Source organism: Oncorhynchus masou, chromosome 15 (assembly GCF_036934945.1).
Source record: "Oncorhynchus masou masou isolate Uvic2021 chromosome 15, UVic_Omas_1.1, whole genome shotgun sequence".
In the NCBI taxonomy this organism is placed as follows: Eukaryota; Metazoa; Chordata; class Actinopteri; order Salmoniformes; family Salmonidae; genus Oncorhynchus; species Oncorhynchus masou.
The window spans coordinates 50,469,014-50,486,951 of NC_088226.1; the positions used below are offsets into that span (position 1 = coordinate 50,469,014).

At 42.5% G+C, this 17,938-nt stretch overlaps 1 protein-coding gene across 3 annotated transcripts; it reads left to right on the forward strand.

The window, feature by feature from the left end:
- The first annotated feature begins 3,955 nt into the window (after positions 1-3,955).
- Positions 3,956-17,924, forward strand: LOC135556397 (HAUS augmin-like complex subunit 5). Of its 3 annotated transcripts, XR_010457985.1 has the most exons (18): positions 3,956-4,376; positions 4,735-4,797; positions 4,917-4,949; positions 7,106-7,130; positions 8,980-9,112; positions 9,498-9,657; positions 9,772-9,862; positions 9,956-10,047; positions 10,137-10,191; positions 11,575-11,702; positions 11,790-11,868; positions 11,992-12,140; positions 12,276-12,438; positions 12,573-12,653; positions 12,746-12,891; positions 15,192-15,288; positions 15,401-15,539; positions 15,716-15,803. XR_010457985.1 is itself a non-coding variant. In XM_064989581.1 (17 exons), exons 1-17 carry the CDS (start codon positions 4,279-4,281, stop codon positions 15,989-15,991), a joined length of 1,662 nt encoding a protein of 553 aa, XP_064845653.1. In that variant the 5' UTR covers positions 3,956-4,278; the 3' UTR covers positions 15,992-17,924. The 3 variants fall into 3 exon arrangements, 2 of the variants coding, with proteins under 2 accessions (XP_064845653.1, XP_064845654.1); XM_064989581.1 differs by lacking the exons at positions 15,192-15,288; positions 15,401-15,539 and adding an exon at positions 15,959-17,924 and having other exon boundaries at positions 15,716-15,848; XM_064989582.1 differs by lacking the exons at positions 15,192-15,288; positions 15,401-15,539; positions 15,716-15,803 and adding an exon at positions 14,320-15,180.
- The last annotated feature ends 14 nt before the right edge of the window (positions 17,925-17,938 follow it).

Here is a 17,938-nt window from a genome sequence, read left to right on the forward strand (position 1 = left end):
TTATCATAGAGGATGGAGGAGCAAAGAACTGTGTTTACTTTGTCACTCGGAAACAATTGAAACTGGACCATTAACAGATTTTTTTTTTTTTTTTGTCATCAATATTTTATGAGATTTTTTTTCAATTCTTGTCCAGTTCAATTTACAGTTTTGATTTTTGTATTCCATGTCTATGATGAAACTATGTGTTAAAGGAGGGTTAAGATCTAAACTTTGAGTTGATGATGTTATAGTCAGGTCATATTTATTTGCCATTAAAAAATATATATTTTATTGTTGTATGGACTTAGGCAAGATGCATAATATAATGGGACAATGAGAAGTCCAGTTTCTTTAAATTGCTAGTAAACATGTCAAAGCACTACATTGAATATAGTATGGCGGAAAAAAACAAAACTAAGTAAAATGTGGGGAATTAACAGAAAATGTATGCAAATCAAGAATAAGAGTATTGGCAAAACATGTCTAGTGTTTTCATTTCCACACACAACTGCTTATACATATCATTTTTTTTCTTCTGTGATTTCAAGTAATTGTCATTTGTCAATCTCAACAGCCATCTGGTTTTGGCCTATATAGATATTGATTATTTGCCATAATATGTACATATTTATATGGAATGGAATAAGCAGATTGAGTGCATGCAGGCTGTGATCCCTTTTCCTTTGACAGTTCTGTTGTAGATCGTCGCACGTTCTGTTGATCCTATAAAATAGCAAACGTCACCGGATATGAGAAAAGGGCCAACTGAAGGGGAAGATTCCCGGTGTATGTGATGCTCGTTGTTTGGTGTGATGCAGAGTGGCGAGAGTGGTGAAATAAGTCATTGTCTGTTATTTTGAGTTTTGATGTTGAGTCTTTGCCCGACAAAGTGATGTTAGGATATATCATTTATCCTGTACAAGCTTTTGTACCGAATACATTACGTTGTTACAGGTGTCAAGCTTATGGGCACGTGGCAGCAGTGTGTAGCAGGGATGTTCCTAGGTGTAAGAAGAGTGCAGAAGGACAAGAGAAAGGACTGTGTAGCATTGGGTAAAGTAGTGGTATGTGTTAATTGTAGAGGTGCCCATGGTGCTGGGGCTCAGGAATGTCCTGTGCGAGAGAGGCAGGTTGAGGTTTCCAGGATTAGAGTAGTGCAGAAGTTGTCATATGCCGAGGCAGTGAAGAAAGTAGAGGAAGACGGGTCAAGGATGAGGGATCCTGAGAGGAGTGGTGTGAGTATTAGATCTGTACCAGTACAGAGGGATAGGCCGTCAAGTGATATATGTTTCAACGATTAGATTTTTAGCATTTATAGCAATGGTTATCAACTGTACAGCAGGGATGTTGCAGAAAATGGAGGTTGTGGTGGCAGCTGCAGAGAAGTATTTGGTTGTGTGAGACTTGACATCAGAAGAGTAACAGGGTGCGTTAAGTGGTGGTGTCCCATCCCTTTAAGTTGTTGGCATTTGCTTTATGTTTTGGATCATTGTCTTGTTGGAAGACAAATCTCCATCCCAGTCTCAGGTCTTTTGCAGACTCCATCAGGTTTTCTTCCAGAATGGTCCTGTATTTGGCTCCATCCATCTTCCCATCAATTTTAACCATCTTCCCTGTCCCTGCTGAAGAAAAGCAGGCCCAAACCATGATGCTGCCACCACCATGTTTGACAGTGGGAATGGTGTGTTCAGGGTGATGAGCTGTGTTGCTTTTACGCCAAACATAACGTTTTGCATTGTTGCCAAAAAGTTCAATTTTGGTTTCATCTGACCAGAGCACCTTCTTCCACATGTTTGGTGTGTCTCCCAGGTGGCTTGTGGCAAACTTTAAACAACACTTTTTATGGATATCTTTAAGAAATGGCTTTCTTCTTGCCACTCTTCCATAAAGGCCAGATTTGTGCAATATACGACTGATTGTTGTCCTATGGACAGTCTCCCACCTCAGCTGTAGATCTCTGCAGTTCATCCAGAGTGATCATGGGCCTCTTGGCTGCATCTCTGATCAGTCTTCTCCTTGTATGAGCTGAAAGTTTAGAGGGACGGCCAGGTCTTGGTAGATTTGCAGTGGTCTGATACTCCTTCCATTTCAATATTATCGCTTGCACAGTGCTCCTTGGGATGTTTAAAGCTTGGGAAATCTTTTTGTGTCCAAATCCGGCTTTAAACTTCTTCACAACAGTATCTCGGACCTGCCTGGTGTGTTCCTTGTTCTTCATGATGCTCTCTGCGCTTTTAACGGACCTCTGAGACTATCACAGTGCAGGTGCATTTATACGGAGACTTGATTACACACAGGTGGATTGTATTTATCATCATTAGTCATTTAGGTCAACATTGGATCATTCAGAGATCCTCACTGAACTTCTGGAGAGAGTTTGCTGCACTGAAAGTAAAGGGGCTTTGTCATGATCACGTTGAGGGAGAGGTTGTTGTTCTTGCACCACATGGTCAGATCTCTGACCTCCTCCCTATAGGCTGTCTCATTGTTGTCAGTGATCAGGCCTACCACTATTGTCATCATCAAACTTAATGATGGTGTTGGAGTTGTACCTGGCCGTGCAGTCATGATTGAACAGGGAGCACAGGAGGGGACTGAGCATGCACCCCTGAGGAGCCCCCGTGTTGAGGATCAGCGTGGCGGATGTGTTATTACCTACCCTTACCACCTGGGGGTGACCGGTCAGGATGTCTAGGATCCAGTTGCAGAGGGAGCTGTTTGGTCCCAGGGTCCTTAGCTCAGTGATGAGTTTTGAGGGCACTATGGTGTTGAATGCTGAGCTGTAGTCAATGAATAGTATTCTCACGTAGGTGTTCCTTTTGTCCAGGTGAGAAAGGACAGTGTGGAGTGCAATAGAGATTGCATCGTCTGTGGATCTGTTGGTATGGTATGCAAATTGGAGTGGGTCTAGGGTTTCTGGGATAATGGTGTTGATGTAAGCCATGACCAGCCTTTCAAAGCATTTCATGCCTACAGACGTGAGTGCTACGGGTCAGTAGTCATTTAGGCAGGTTACTGTTCTTGGGCACAGGGACTATGGTGGTCTGCTTGAAACATGTTGGCATTACAGACTCAGACAGGGAGAGGTTGAAAATGTCAGTGATGACACTTGGTCAGCGCAGTCTCGGAGTACACGTCCTGGTAATCCGTCTGGCCCAGCGGCCTTGTGAATGTTGACCTGTTGAAAGGTCTTACTCACGTCGGCTGCGGAGAGCGTGATCACACAGTCGTCCGGAACAGCTGATGCTCTCATGCATGTTTCAGTTTTCTTGCTTCAAAGCTCGCCTTGGTAGGCTTGTGTCACTGGGCAGCTCTCGGCTGTGCTTCCCTTTGTCGTCTGTAATAATTTGCAACCCCTGCCACATCCGACAAGCTTCGGACCCAGTGTAGTATGATTCGATCTTAGTCCTGTATTGACACTTTGCTTGTTTGATGGTTTGTCGGAGGGCATAGCAGGATTTCTTATAAGCTGCCACGGTCGCTATGGAACGTGGCAGCTCTACCCTTTAGCTCAGTGCAAATTATGCCTGTAATCCATGGCTTCTTGTTGGGGTATGTACGTACAGTCACTGTGGGGACGACGTCCTCGATGCACTTATTGATAAAGCCAGTGACTGATGTGGTGTACTCCTCAATGCCATCGGAAGAATCTCAGAACATATTCCAGTCTGTGCTAGTAGAACAGTCCTGTAGTTTAGCTTCTGCTTCATCTGACTACTTTTTTATAGACCGAGGCACTGGTGCTTCCTGCTTTAATAGTGTAGTGGGGTGGTGTTATTTTTATTTCAAAACATTTAGATTTGTTTTTGGGGGGGTAATTGTTGTGCAAGATGGTAGGGTATTTGTTTATTTATTATTTTTTCAAGCAAAGTATAAGGGAGTTGTACTCCAGTCTAGTAGGTGGCGGTAATGCAACATACTGGATGCCAACTGCCGTTAAACCTCATCGAATAAGTCACCGGATATGGTGCAGAGCGAGCGGGAAGTTGAACCATTTGTAAATTACTGGCAGAAAAGTATTTTATGGGAAATCATAACAAATTACCAACAGAGCAAAGACGAACTTTTCTTGTGATATTTTTTGACAGTCATACACTTGAAAACAAAGTACTTAGCCTGCTTACTACTTATTACAGGCACCTGGCAAGCTAACATATGTACGTGATAGTATTCGTTTTTGGCGAGCTTTCTTGTAGATACGGGCAGCCAGAGCCATTTTATTTAGAATAAATAAATACGTTACCCTTCTAACGTCGTTAGCTAGATAACGCCTCGCTAGTTTCGACTAAGGTAAGGATGGGGGACAGGACCCTCCTGCGGGAACTAAAGCGGTGGGCGATTGAAGAATTTAATCTACCACCCCAAAGTCTCCCAAACGACAACTACGTTAAAACGTAGGTAACGACGTCATTCATCATGGTCCTATGCTGTGCTACTTTTTGGCCTTGTTGAGCTATTTCTCATTGATTTTTGTTGGTAACAATTAATATAGTTGTCTAGCCAATTAAACTCAACGATCTACGATTGTTCTGTGTAATTGCGGCCTATTTGGGTGCTGAAATCATTTTTTTCGGCGTTCCCGTCTGCCCACACTTCCCCACACTACCATCGTGAAGTTCAGTTGGTCGACTAATAGCTAGCTAACGTTAGCTAGTTCACAGCTACAGTTTTCCATAGCGACCGTGGCAGACTAGGTTAACTAATATGGACCATCAGTGAGTTAACACAAGTATATGGTTTGTTTTGATTCAGGTTATGTGTTGGCCCAGGAGCCTCAATATGGAGATATGTCACACAACATATTTTCAATCAGAGGTGGGTATGCAGACAGGTTTTTACAACATATTTGTGTATACTTCGTTGGTCAACGATGACTTTGTTTTGTAATAAGTTTGCTTTTCCAATATCTTGATGTAAATCCTTTCTCTTTGCAGGAATGTCAGGGTTATGCGTGGAAATCTTCAGTGGTATCCTTTGGTTTTGTTCTCTTGAGCTATGTACAACGGGTAATTTCATTGTCTTGGAGATGAAACCGACTCTATTGTCAGGGTAACTGCCTAATTTCTCTGATACCAATATGACACTCACAGATTTTGTTCTATGGACATTTGTACAAGGGCATTTCCATCGAAAAGGACCCATGAGCTCCAACATGTGAAGTTCAAAGGAGCATATCAAATTGTGTGTCAAAGGAAAAGCTAAAGTCTATATTTTTGTGCAACGGAGGCATAGGTACATTTTTAAAATAGTTTTACATCTCAAAAATTACACATAAGCAAAGACTATGATTTCTTGATAAACATCGAAAATGGGTCTTGCAAAACATCCCACCAGAAATGGTTTCAAAAGTTATCAGAAATGCATAGAAACACAAGTAAAGACCACTGCCAGCTAATATCAACACTTATATTTAGTTTTGGAGAAATTGTTTACCTTTTAAGTTGAAGAAATATTTCCTTGTGCGTTGTAATTCTGTCACCAAAAACCCACGCATCTAAGTAATTTTATAATTTCTCTCCCTTATGAGAAGTGAGGATAATGAAAGTTCACGGAAGTAACAAGTAATGATAGACCTGCCAATTAGTTAGTGATTTTGCTGATATTTCTTTGTGATTTATTAAGTGATTCAAATGAGTATTTCCTGGAATTACGCAAAAATCAGTAATGACACTGAATTGGCTACAATGGGGTAATCATAATAGTCAGAAACCACAGATGGGTCACCTGCCATTGTCCCATCTTACATGGGCATACTGTTATGTTCAGCTGATAACTTTTCTTTCTGTTGTCTGGCATTTAAACCAAGTCTGGACAGCCTTTCTCTCACTCTCCAGTTAATGTCACCTCTGTCAGCTCTTACTGGCACATACCCGTGATAACCCCTCTTTCCATTTACTGTGACCAGCATCCTCACCCACTGAGCACTGACTGACACCGGTCGTCCATGGACGTTAAAATTTGGTCAGTCCACCCTGGCCTTGATGTTAACATCCAAAGACAGACGGACTGGACCAAATCTGAACCTATCATAGACTTATGTGTCACAAGTTTGGATTGCACAGTACAGTAAGTAGAGCACAGTAGAGTACAATACAGAAGAGTACAGTATATTAAACTACTGAACTGTACTGCATGTACAGAATCCTAGTCTGCTGTGCTGTATTGTACTGTACTCAGTGTTCTGCTGTGCAGCACTGTCCATACTTGTGAAACATGAGAATTGACATTCATATCTAGAAATATGCATTTGTGTTGTACAGATCAGGGAGTCATTATGTAATTTCATAACCGTAATTCCGTTACCGGGTGTAAATCCACTTAATTTACTGTAGTTTAACCAAAAGTTAAAAAAATATATATTAAAAAAATTCCCCCAATCTCAAGGTACCATGTCATAGCTGACCCTCCACAGAGTTTTTGGAAAACGTGGTCACATAAAAACCTGAAGAAGATTTTACCATAATTCCAATAACAAATTTCACATCTTTCCGGTTAAATCACAAAATAATTTTGTTAAATTTGTTCAGTTGAAATGGTTTAAAGCTGTCCTTGTGCATATAGAGTTGTATGGTTTAACTTCGAAATCAGGCCTCTCGAGTGGCGCAGTGGTCTAAGGCACTGAAGACCGGGTTCATTCCCAGGCTGTGTCACAACCGGCTGTAACCAGGCGGCGCACAATTGGCCCAGCGTCATCTGGGTTAGGGGAGGGTTTGGCCGGTGGGGCTTGGCTCAGCGCGCTCTAGCAACTCCTTGTGTCGGGCCGGGCGCCTGCAGGCTTATTTCGGGTTGTCAGTTGAACTGTGCTCCAACACATTGGTGCGGCTGGCTTCCGTGTTAAGCTGGCAGGTGTTAAGGAGCATGGTTTGGCGGGTCATGTCTCGGAGGACGCATGACTTGACCTTAGCTTCTCCCGAGCCCGTTGGGGAGTTGCAGCGATGACACAAGATTGTAATTGGCTCTATGAAATTGGGGTTGGGAAAGGGGAAAAAATACAAATAAACAACTTTGAAATCAATGTTTTTTGGTTTGGCATACATTTTAAAATGAATAAAAATGAGTCGATGCGTAATTCCGTTACCATGGAATTGCCCACAAGCCTTTCCTTGACATTGTGATCTCTCAGGTACAAAGTTCTACAAGATAAGGAGGTACACCCAATATTTCGTAACAATTATCTAGATAATTTGATATATAGTGCATTCAGAAAGTATTCAGAACATTTGACTTTCTCCACATTTTGGTACATTACAGCCTTATTTTCTTCAAGCCACACACAATACCCCATAATGACAATACAAAAACTGAAATATCACATTTAGATAAGTATTCAAACCCTTTACTCAATACGTTAAGCACTTTTGGCAGGGATTACAGCATTGAGTCTTCTTAGGTAAGACGCTACAAGCTTGGCACACCTGTATTTGGGGAGTTTCTTACATTCTTCTCTGCAGATCCTCTCAAGCTCTGTCGGGTTGGATGGGGAGTGTAGCTGCACAGCTATTTTACGGTATCTCCAGAGATGTTCGATTGGGTTCAAGTCCGGGCTCTGGTTGGGCCAATCAAGGGCATTCAGCGACTTGTCCCGAAGCCACTCCTGCATTGTCTTGGCTGTGTGCTTAGGGTCATTGTCCTGTTGGAAGGTGAACCATTGCCCCATTCTGAGGTCCTGAGCGCTCTGGACCAGGTTTTCATGAAGGATCTCTCTGTACATTGCTCCGTTCATCTTTCCCTCGATCCTGACGAGTCTCTCAGTCCCTGCTGCTGAAAAACATCCCCACAGCATGATGCTGCCACCACCATACTTCACCGTAGGGATGGTGTCAGGTTTCTTCCAGATTGTGACGCTTGGCATTCAGGCCAAAAAATTCAATCTTGGTTTCATCAGACCAGAGAATTTTGTTTCTCATGGTTTGTGTCCTTTAGATGCCTTTTGTCAAACTCTCAAATCAAATCTTGCTTGTTGGTGAAAAAATCTTTGTCTAATCCGAGGTGAGTGATCACTGTCCTGATATCCAGAAGCTCTTTTCTGCTGTAAGATACAGTTGCAGAAACATTATGTTCAAAATAAGTTACAAATAATGCAAAAAAAAACAACATAACAGTACAATTGATTGGGCTCCCGTAAAACTGCTGCCATTTCATCCTGCACAATTTTGGGCTGTCATGTGCCTTTTACTAAGAAGTGGCATCTTTCTGGGCACTCTACCATAAAGGCCTGGTTGGTGGAGTGCTGCAGAGATGGTTGCTCTTCTGGAAGTTTCTCTGATCTCCACAGAGGAACGAGAGCTCTCTGAGTGACCATCAGTTTCTTGGTCAACTCCCTGACCAAGACCCTTCCCCCCGATTGCTCAGTTTGGCTGGGCGGGCAGCTCTCGGAAGACTCTTGGTGGTTCCAAACTTCGTCCATTTAAGAATGATGGAGACCCCTGTGTCCTTAGGGACTTTCAACGCTTCAGAATTTTTTGGGGGTACCCTTCCCCAGATGTGGGCCTCGACACAATCCTGTCTCGGCGCTCTATGGACAATTCCTTTGACCTCATGGCTTGATATTTGCTCTGACTTGTACTGTCAACTGTGGGACCTTATATAGATAGGTGTGTGTGCCTTTCCAAATCATATCCAATCAATTGAATTTACCATAGGTGGACTTCAATCAAGTTGTAGAAACATCTCAAGGATGATCAATGGAAACAGGATGCACCTGAGCCTCAGAAAATGGTCTGAATACTTATGTAATTAAGGTATTAGGGTTGTTGTTTTTTATACATCTGCAAACATTTCTCAACTTGTTTTCATTTTGTTATTATGGGGTGTTGTGTGTCAAAATAAATATTTAATCAATTTTAGAGTAAGGCTGTAATGTAACTGGAAAAAGTCAAGGGGTCTGAATACTTTCCTAATGCACTGTAGGTACAGTATCACCATTTTTAGACTGTCAGTTAGCATTATGTTTTCTGTGTGAACATTATTTTTATTACATTATGTATTTGTGTGCAGTTAAAAAAGGTAGCGGGGCAGAGTGATGCTGCTAAGCGGCTTGAGCTTCAGGAGCAGATAGAGGAGCTGAGAGCTGAACTCAACCACTTGGACTCTCAAATCAATGGGACTGAAGCACAGCTAGTTACTGAAGGTTAGCCTTTTTAACAAATAGGCATACAGTGGGGTCTGAAATAGGCAAAAAATGGCTGTAAAAAATGTATAATTGAAATACTGAGCTATGTTGTATGCTCTAAAAAAAATTGGGAAATTATATTACACAACTACAATTGCTCAAAATTGACACCCCTGTTTTCAATACCTTTCATAACCTCACCTTGTGAAGATGACGTTACTGAGCCTATTTTAATTGTTTGTCACTTTTGATCATCTTTATCAAGGATGTCAATACTTTTGGAACCCACTGTATAATTTGGTTTTCCACATCCTAAATTGTGCTAGGTTTGTATATGCTGATATGTTGATGCCCCCTTTTGCTGTGACATGTTGTGCTGTAACTTTTCTTTTGTATTGAGTAGAAGAGTCCATTAACTGGAGCTGGAGAATGGTGGAGGAGAACCAACGCAGGGAGCTGCTTTTACAGGCCTTTAAGCAGCGCTGCATGAATGAGCGCCAGTTTCTCTCAGAGTATACCCGCAAGATCAGTGGACACTCCCAGGTTCTGGAGCAGCTGTCTAGGTGTGCTTGCTCGAGCCTCTGTTTACCCTTACCATTTCTTAACACACTTCTACATACATTCTAATGCCGCAAACCCAGCCCAAATCCATTCTTTGCTTTTGGTGTGTTTTGCAGGAAGGCAGAGCTGGAGGTGGTGTTTGGAAATGAAGCCTCCAATAGCAGTGGGGACTATCTCAACCCAACAGGAGCAGAGCCTCAGGTTCTGGTAAGTGATTTTACTTAACTTTTTATGATGCTTTATAAGATGTAATCTGTGATGGTTTTGTATTGGACTAATGTTCTTTCTCTTCCTCTTTAGCGTAATGTGAGAGAGCTGTGTGATGAAAGACTCCTCTTCTTCCAGTCTTTACAAGAGAGTGAGCTGAAAATAGCATCCTCCACTGCCACACAGTAAGAATTATCAGATGGTTTTATATAGGAACCAGAGTCATCCATGGCATTCTTCTATTGCTAAATCATCATTGACTCTCTGTCTTCAGCTTGACTCGTGAACAGAGAACTGCAGTATTTCAGCATTGGTTAAGTGCTGTGGAGGTAAGTTGCATTGTTGTTTGCATCTAGTTAGTGCCTTCGGAAAGTTTTCAAACCCCTTGACTTTTTCCACATTTTGTTACATTACAGCTTTATTCTAAAATTGATTAAATTGTTTTTTTCCCCTCGTCAATCGACACACAATACTCCATAATGACAAAGCGAAAACAGGTTTTTAGAAGAGATATCACATGTACATAAATATTTATACCCTTTACTCAGTTGTCTCAAAGCCACTCCTGCATTGTCTTGGTTGTGTGCTTAGGGTTGTTGTCCTGTTGGAAGGTAAACTTTTTTTTTTTTTTACCTTTATTTAACTAGGCAAGTCAGTTAAGAACAAATTCTTATTTTCAATGACGGCCAAGGAACAGTAGGTTAACTGCCTACTGATTTGTTAGCTCGGGGGTTTGAACTTGCAACCTTCCGGTTACTAGTTCAACGCTTTAACCACTAGGCTACCCTGCCACACCTTAACAATACCCTAACACACCTTAACCCCACCATAACCCTGTCTGAGGTCCTAACCTGCTCCATAGCGCCTTTCATCTTTGCCTCAATCCTGACTTGTCTCCCAGTCCCTGCCGCTGAAAAACATCCCCACAGCATAATGCTGCCACCATTATGCTTCAACGTAAGGATGGTGCCAGGTTTCCTTCAGACGTGACACTTGGCATTCAGGCCAAAGAGTTCAATCTTGGTTTCATCAGACCAGAGTTTCTTCTCCTGGTCTGAGTCTTTAGGTGTATTTTGGCAAACTTAAAGCAGGCTGTTATGTGCCTTTTTTTAATGAGTGGCTTCTGTCTGGCCACTCTACCATAAAGCCCTGGTTGGTGGAGTGCTGTAGAGATGGTTGTCCTTCAGGAAGGTTCTCCCATCTCCACAGAGGAACTCTAGAGCTCTTATAGTGTCTCGGAGCTCTACGGACAATTGCTTTGACCTCACGGCTTGGGTTTTGCTCTGACATGCACTGTCAACTGGGACCTTATATAGACAGGTGTGCATTTCCAAATCATGTCCAATCAACTAAATTCACCAAAGGTGGACTCATATCAAGTTGTAGAACCATCTCAATGATGATCAATGTAAACAGGATGCACCTGAGCTCAATTAAGAGTCTCATAGCAAAGGGTCTGAATACCTATGTAAGGTATTTCATTTTTTATATATATTTTCAAAAATGTGAACTATTTTCGCTTTGTCATTATGGGGTATTGTGTAAAAATTGCTGATGTTTTATTTAATCCATTTTATAATAAGGCTTTAACGTAACAAAATGTGGAAAAAGTCAAGGGGTCTAAATACTTTCCCGACGACAATGTACATAACGATCTGTTTCATATTTGCTTCAGTTGAGTGAGAATGGTATTATAATTTTTATCTCATCAGGACTTGTTGCGATGCTATCCTCCAAACCAAGTGCTGTCAGCCTTGCAGTACCTGGCCTTGGGACAGGAAATTACATTGCAGGAGAAGCTTGCCTCATTGGATGTGGCTCATGATGTTGCCGCATTACGGTAAATTGTTTTTTTAATAATAAATGTAGCTGGACAAAAATCTGCATGGATTGGAATTAAAGGTCAAATGTATCTGTTTTGTTTTAGGTTTCGCTACGAGAGTAATCACCTGTTAGACATCTCGAAAGAAGAGGAAGAGCTACCACCCGTTAAGAGTCTTTTACAGGTGCTTTACACACATTTCAGTTTACACTAAAATACCAACATGGGGTAAAGACACTGCATAGGCTTGAACAGTATTGTAGTTCACTGTTGCTGTAGTTGATATCTGTGTCTGATCATTTTGCAGTCAGCCTGGGAGGAGGTGGAACAGAGTCTGATGGAACTGGCTCAAACGCGTTCACAAATTCAACAGCTGAAGACCCAGCTTCATGCCCGAAAGAATGAGGCAGAGTTGGAGCTGCTTGGCGGAGAATCTCAAACCCAAGCGCTGGCGCAGTAAGTCTGCACTACAGATTGGCTTTTTCCACATTTTTGTTTTGTCATTAATAAACTTGCTCAGCCTCTAATGAAGTCATGTCAATTCATCAAAATGCTCTGGTTTCTTTTCTCACATGTTTCCCTCCTGCCCAGGTCAGTGTTTGAGCTGGAGATGCAGTGTGTGATGCAGGCAGCAGTGCGAGATGGTGTGCGAAACCAGTGTGTTGAAATGGAGCAACATGCCAGGGACAGACAGGAGGCCCTTCGCAACCTGCGGAGACAATGGCAGAGCATCACGGACTTCAGACAGCTTGTGGTGAGGAAATGTACTGTTTTTTGCAGTCTGTATTTCTACCTTTGTCTTCCACACACAACACCACAGCATTTCACCACTTGCCACATGTTAACCTAAATAAGTGTGACACACTTTTGTCATGTATTTCTTCATAGGACGTCAGGCAGGAACAGACAAGAGGTCTGATCAAGGGGAATTCAACAGCTAAGACTGAACTGACTCGCGTGCACAAGGAGGTAGGCCCTCTATATGCTTCTGTGTACTCTAATGCATACTGTGTAAACAGTGGCCATCTAACTCAACCTGTTCCTCTCTTGTCTGACCCCAGATTGGCCAGTTTGTCCAGGGAAAACTGACTCCCCAGTTTGATGAGGTTCTTTCAGCAGCCAATAGGCTTCGCAACTCTGTGTCCCAGGAGGCCAGACAGTTTGGAAACGTGTCACTAGTAACACTTGATCGCAGGCTCATTGAAGGGTAAGAGCTTCCCATTTGTTGGTGTTTGATGGGTGAGTTGACATCTTCTGATCATAAGGCTGACTGGTCTCGTTCAGGCAAATGAGAACTAAGTGCACTCAGGCTATCCGGAAGGCCAAAGATATTTTTTTAAGGAGCAGTTCTCTCTCTGTGGGTCTAACCCCAAGAAGTTCTGGAAAATGGTTGAAGACCTGGAGAATAAACCCTCCTCCTCAGCTGCCCATGTCCCTTAAAGTTGATGATGTGGTTGTTACTGACAAGAAGCACATGGCCTAGTGCTTTAATCACCACTTAAATTAGTCAGGATTCCATTTTAACTCAGCCATGCCTCCTTGCCCGTCCAACATTTCCAGTGCAACTAGCCCCGATGCTCCTCCCTATTTTCTTCTCTCCTGCCCAACTACAAAGTTTCTCCCTGCAGGGGGTCACTGAGTCCGATGTGCTAAAGGAGCTCCTTAAACTTGACCCCCAAAAATCATCTGGGTCAGATAGTTTGGACCCTTTCTTCTTTCAGGTTGCTGCCCCTACAATCTCCAAGCCTATCTCTGACCTTTTTAACCTGTCCCTCCTCTCTGGGGAGGTTCCCATTGCTTGGAAGGCAGCCACTCTAAGTCATTTATTTAAAGAGGGAGATCAAGCTGATCCTAACTGTTATAGGCCTATTTCTATTTTGCCCTGTTTATCAAAGTGTTGGAAAAACTTGTCAATAATCAACTGACTGGCTTTCTTTATGTGTATAGTATTCTCTCTGGTATGCAATCTGGTTTCCGCTCAGATTATGGACGTGTCACTGCAACCTTAAAGGTCCTCAATGATGTCACCATTGCCCTTGATTCTATGCAATGTTGTGCTGTTTTTTTTTTATTGACTTGGCCATAGCTTTTGATACGGTAGACCATTCCATTCTTGTGGGCTGGCTAAGGAATATTGGTGTCTCTGAGGGTTCTTTGGCCTGGTTTGCTAACTAACTCGGAGTGCAGTGTATAAAGTCAGAAAATCTGATGTCTCAGACACTGCCTGTCAACAAGGATGTACCCCAAGGCTCCAACTTAGGCCCCACACTCTTCTCAATTTACATCAACAACATAGCTCAAGCTCTCTCATCCATTTATATGCAGATGATAGTCTTATATTCAGCTGGCTCCTCCCCGACAAAGCTTTCTTAGTGTCCAACAAGCTTTCTCTGCCCTTAACCTTTGTTTTGGAGGTGTTCAGAACAAGGTTATGTGGTTTGGTAAGAAGAATGCCTCTCTCCCCACAGGTGTGATCACTATCTCTGAGGGTTTAGTGCTTGAGGTAGTCACCTCATATAAGTACTTGGGAGTATGGCTAGATGGTACACTGTCCTTCTCTCAACACATCAAAGCTGCAGGCTGAAGTTAAATTGACTTGGTTTCCTCTATTGTCATCGCTCCTCTTTCACCCCAGCTGCCAAACTAACCCTGATTCAGATGACGATCCTACCCATGCTAGATTACGGCGACCATAATTTATAGATTGGCAGGTAAGGGTGCTCTTGTCCGGTTAGATGTTCTTAACCATTCAGCCATGAGATTTGCCACCAAAGCTCCTTGTAGGACACATCACTGCACTCTATACTCCTCTGTAAACTGGTCACCTCTGTATACCCTTCGCAAGACCCACTGGTTGTTGCTTATTTATAAAACCCTCTTAAGCCTCACTCCCCCCTATCTGAGATATCTACTTCAGCCCTCATCCTAGACATACAACACCCGTTCTGCCAGTAACATTCTGTTAAAGGTCCCCAAAGCACACACATCCCTGGGTCGCTCGTCTTTTCAGTTCGCTGTAGCTAGCGACTGGAACGAGCTGCAACAAACACTCAAACTGGACAGTTTTATCTCAATCTCTTCATTCAAAAACTCAAATCATGGACACTCTTACTGACAGTTGTGGCTGCTTTGTGTGATGTATTGTTGTCTACCTTCTTGCCCTTTGTCTGTTCCCAACAATGTTTGTACCCTGTTTTGTGCTACAACCATGTTGTTGCTACCATGCTGTGTTGTCATTGTAGGTCTCTCTTTATGTAGAGTTGTGTTAACTCTTGTCGTGATGTGTGTTTATCCTATATTTTTATTTATTTTTAATCCCAGACCCTATCTCCGCAGGAGACCTTGTGCCTTTAGGTAGGCCGTCATTGTAAATACAAATTTGTTCTTAACTGACTTGCCTATTTAATTAAAATAAAACATGTTTTTAGTAATTGGTCTGGCTGAGAAAAAATGCTCAGAGCTAGATTTTTCAGATGGTTAAGTTCTGTCATCTGCTATACATTTCAGCGAGCAGAGAATTCCAGCTACGTGGTTATCTATCCATCGCTTGCATTCCTCTCCCTTCCACAATCTGTGTCAAAGCATGGCTTTTCCAATGTACAGGGTGAGTCCTAACAGATTATTCCATGACCATTTATGTACCTAAAAGTTTGCTTTTTGCTCTTATCCTGTTTTATTTATATATTCTCTATTCTGTCTCTTTGTTTCTCTGCCAGGCCCCTGAGGAACTGTACTCGCAAGCTCTATCCCAGCATTTGGAGCTTCGCTTTCTGCGTCATTTGCTGTAATTTCACTCCTCCTCTTTAGCAAATGTAGAGAAGCAAGGAGCGCTGCTACCTGCACCTGACCAACAAGGTACAGGTCTTCTATAGAGTTCAAAGCTGCAAACTAACAAATGGGATAGCTAGATGCCATTCAATCAGACTCCAATCACACTATCACTGCTCTTTACCTAGTTAACCATTCAGTTTTACGTGTCTGACTGATATCTTCGTCTCCCTTTAATCTTCCTTTTCTTTATTTCTTCTTAGCCCTCCTGCTACGTGTCCTGGAGGAAGACAAGGAGCTGCTTCAGTCTTTGTTACCCAGGGTTTGGGAGCTCACCCAGTGCTGCTCACAGGGCCTTTCTTACGGGAATCAGGTCAAGACTGCCATTTCCTATTGGTAAGTGTTCCCATCAACTCTTTCTCACATAGAGCTCCCTTTTTATTAAACCTCAATATTATTCACCAGCTATACGATTGACAATTCATTTATTTGTTCTGTCTGTGCAGGTGGGATCAGCCTGCTCAGTTTGCTCTGCCTGACATACGCAAGGGGGGACTGACTTTTAAGCAGTGGCTACAGAGGTGGAAATTTGCAGCCAAGGCTTCTTAATTAGTTCCATGGAAAATAGACAAGTGCATAGATGGACAACAATACTTGTCTAAAACTACAATTTTATTCCCACTAAGGTTAATTTAATATATTGTTAGTTTTTCACATCTCCCTTTTGCCATTCAATGTACACTACATTGCCAAAAGTATGTGGACACCCTTTCAAATTAGTGGATACGATTATTTCAGGCACACTCGTTGCTGACAGGTGTATGAAATCGAGCACAGAGCCATGCAATTGCTTTAGTCAAACATTGGCAGTAGAATGGCTCGTACTGAAGAGCCCTGTGACTTTCCAAAAAGTCATTTTTTTCCTTCATATTTCTGCCCTGCTATAGCTGCCCCTGTCACCACAGTGCTGTTATTGTGAAGTGGAAATGTCTAGGAGCAACAGCCCAACCGCAAAGTAGTAGGCAACACAGGCTCACAGAACAGGATTGGCGAGTGCTGAAGTGAGTAGCGCGTAGAAATTGTTTGCCCTAGGTTGCAACACTCACTACTGAGTTCCAAACTGCCTCTAGAAGCAATGTCAGCACATTACTGATCACCGGGCGCTTCATGAAATGGGTTTCCATGGCTGAGCAGCCACACACAAGCCTAAGATCACCAAGTGCATTGCCAAGCGTCGGCTGGAGTGGTGTAAAGCTCACCACCATTGGACTCTGGAACATTGGAAACACGTTCTCTGGAGTGATGAGTCACACTTAACCATCTGGCAGTCCGACGGATGAATGACAATGCTACTTGCCTGAAAGAATAGTGTCAAATGTAAAGTTTGGTGGAGGAGGAATAATGGTCTGGGGCTGTTTTTCATGGTTCGGACTAGGCCCCATAGTTCCAGTGAAGGGAAATTGTTACAGCAAACTATTCTGTGCTTCCAACTTTATGGCAACAGTTTGGGGAAGCACTTTCCTGTTTCAGCATGACAATGCCCCCGTGCACAAAGAGAGGTGCATACAGAAGTGGTTGGTTGAGATCAGTGTGGAAGAACTTGACTGGCCTGCACAGAGCCCTGACCTCAACTCCATCAAACACCTTTGGGATGGATTTGACCGCTGCAAGCCAGGCCTAATTGGCCAACATCAGTGCCCAAACTAATGCTCTTGTGGCTGAATGGAAGTCCCCGCAGCAATGTTCCAACATCTACTGGAAAGCATTCCCAGAAGAGAGGAGGCTGTTAGAAAAAAAGGGTGGGACTAACACTTAATGCCCATGATTTTGGAATGAGATGTTCGACGAGCAGGTGTCCACATACTTTTCGCTGTGCCGTGTATATCACAAGTAAATTGCTGTTGTCTTTATGCCATTAAATCAACTTTGCCTGCACTTTCTTTTTCTTAAAGAGTTTGATGGTTAAACTCAATCACAAATGTAATCCTATTTGAACAAGACCGTTACATTAGTAGTTATCCATATCATCAATACATACACAAAAGTAAATAAAGGAGTAGATTATGGAATAACAAGCTAATTTATTTCAACAAATAGGACCACTTTGTCCATGGTATGGTTTTTCTCAGTCTGTATGGTTGGAGTTGTATGAATACTTCTAAATAAAATTGTATTCATCAGGTACAACCAACAGGTATAGTTTGTGTAGTGAAATGCTTGTGCTACCTCCCTTAAATTCAGTGCAATAAAAAAATAAGTAATAAGAGTATGCATAGCTGATATGTACAGAATGTATAGAGTATGAATGTGCTATGCCAAGTATGACTGTATTTACAAATAAAGTATCTAATACAAATATCCTGTGTGTATTGTAGTAGGCCACTAGCTATATTCAGGTCTTGGTCTTCTGTGTGATGCGCATTGTTGGCACGCCCATTACTTTCCCTCCCGGTTGATTCTGTGTTGGTGAGTGGCAGGCCGTCAAA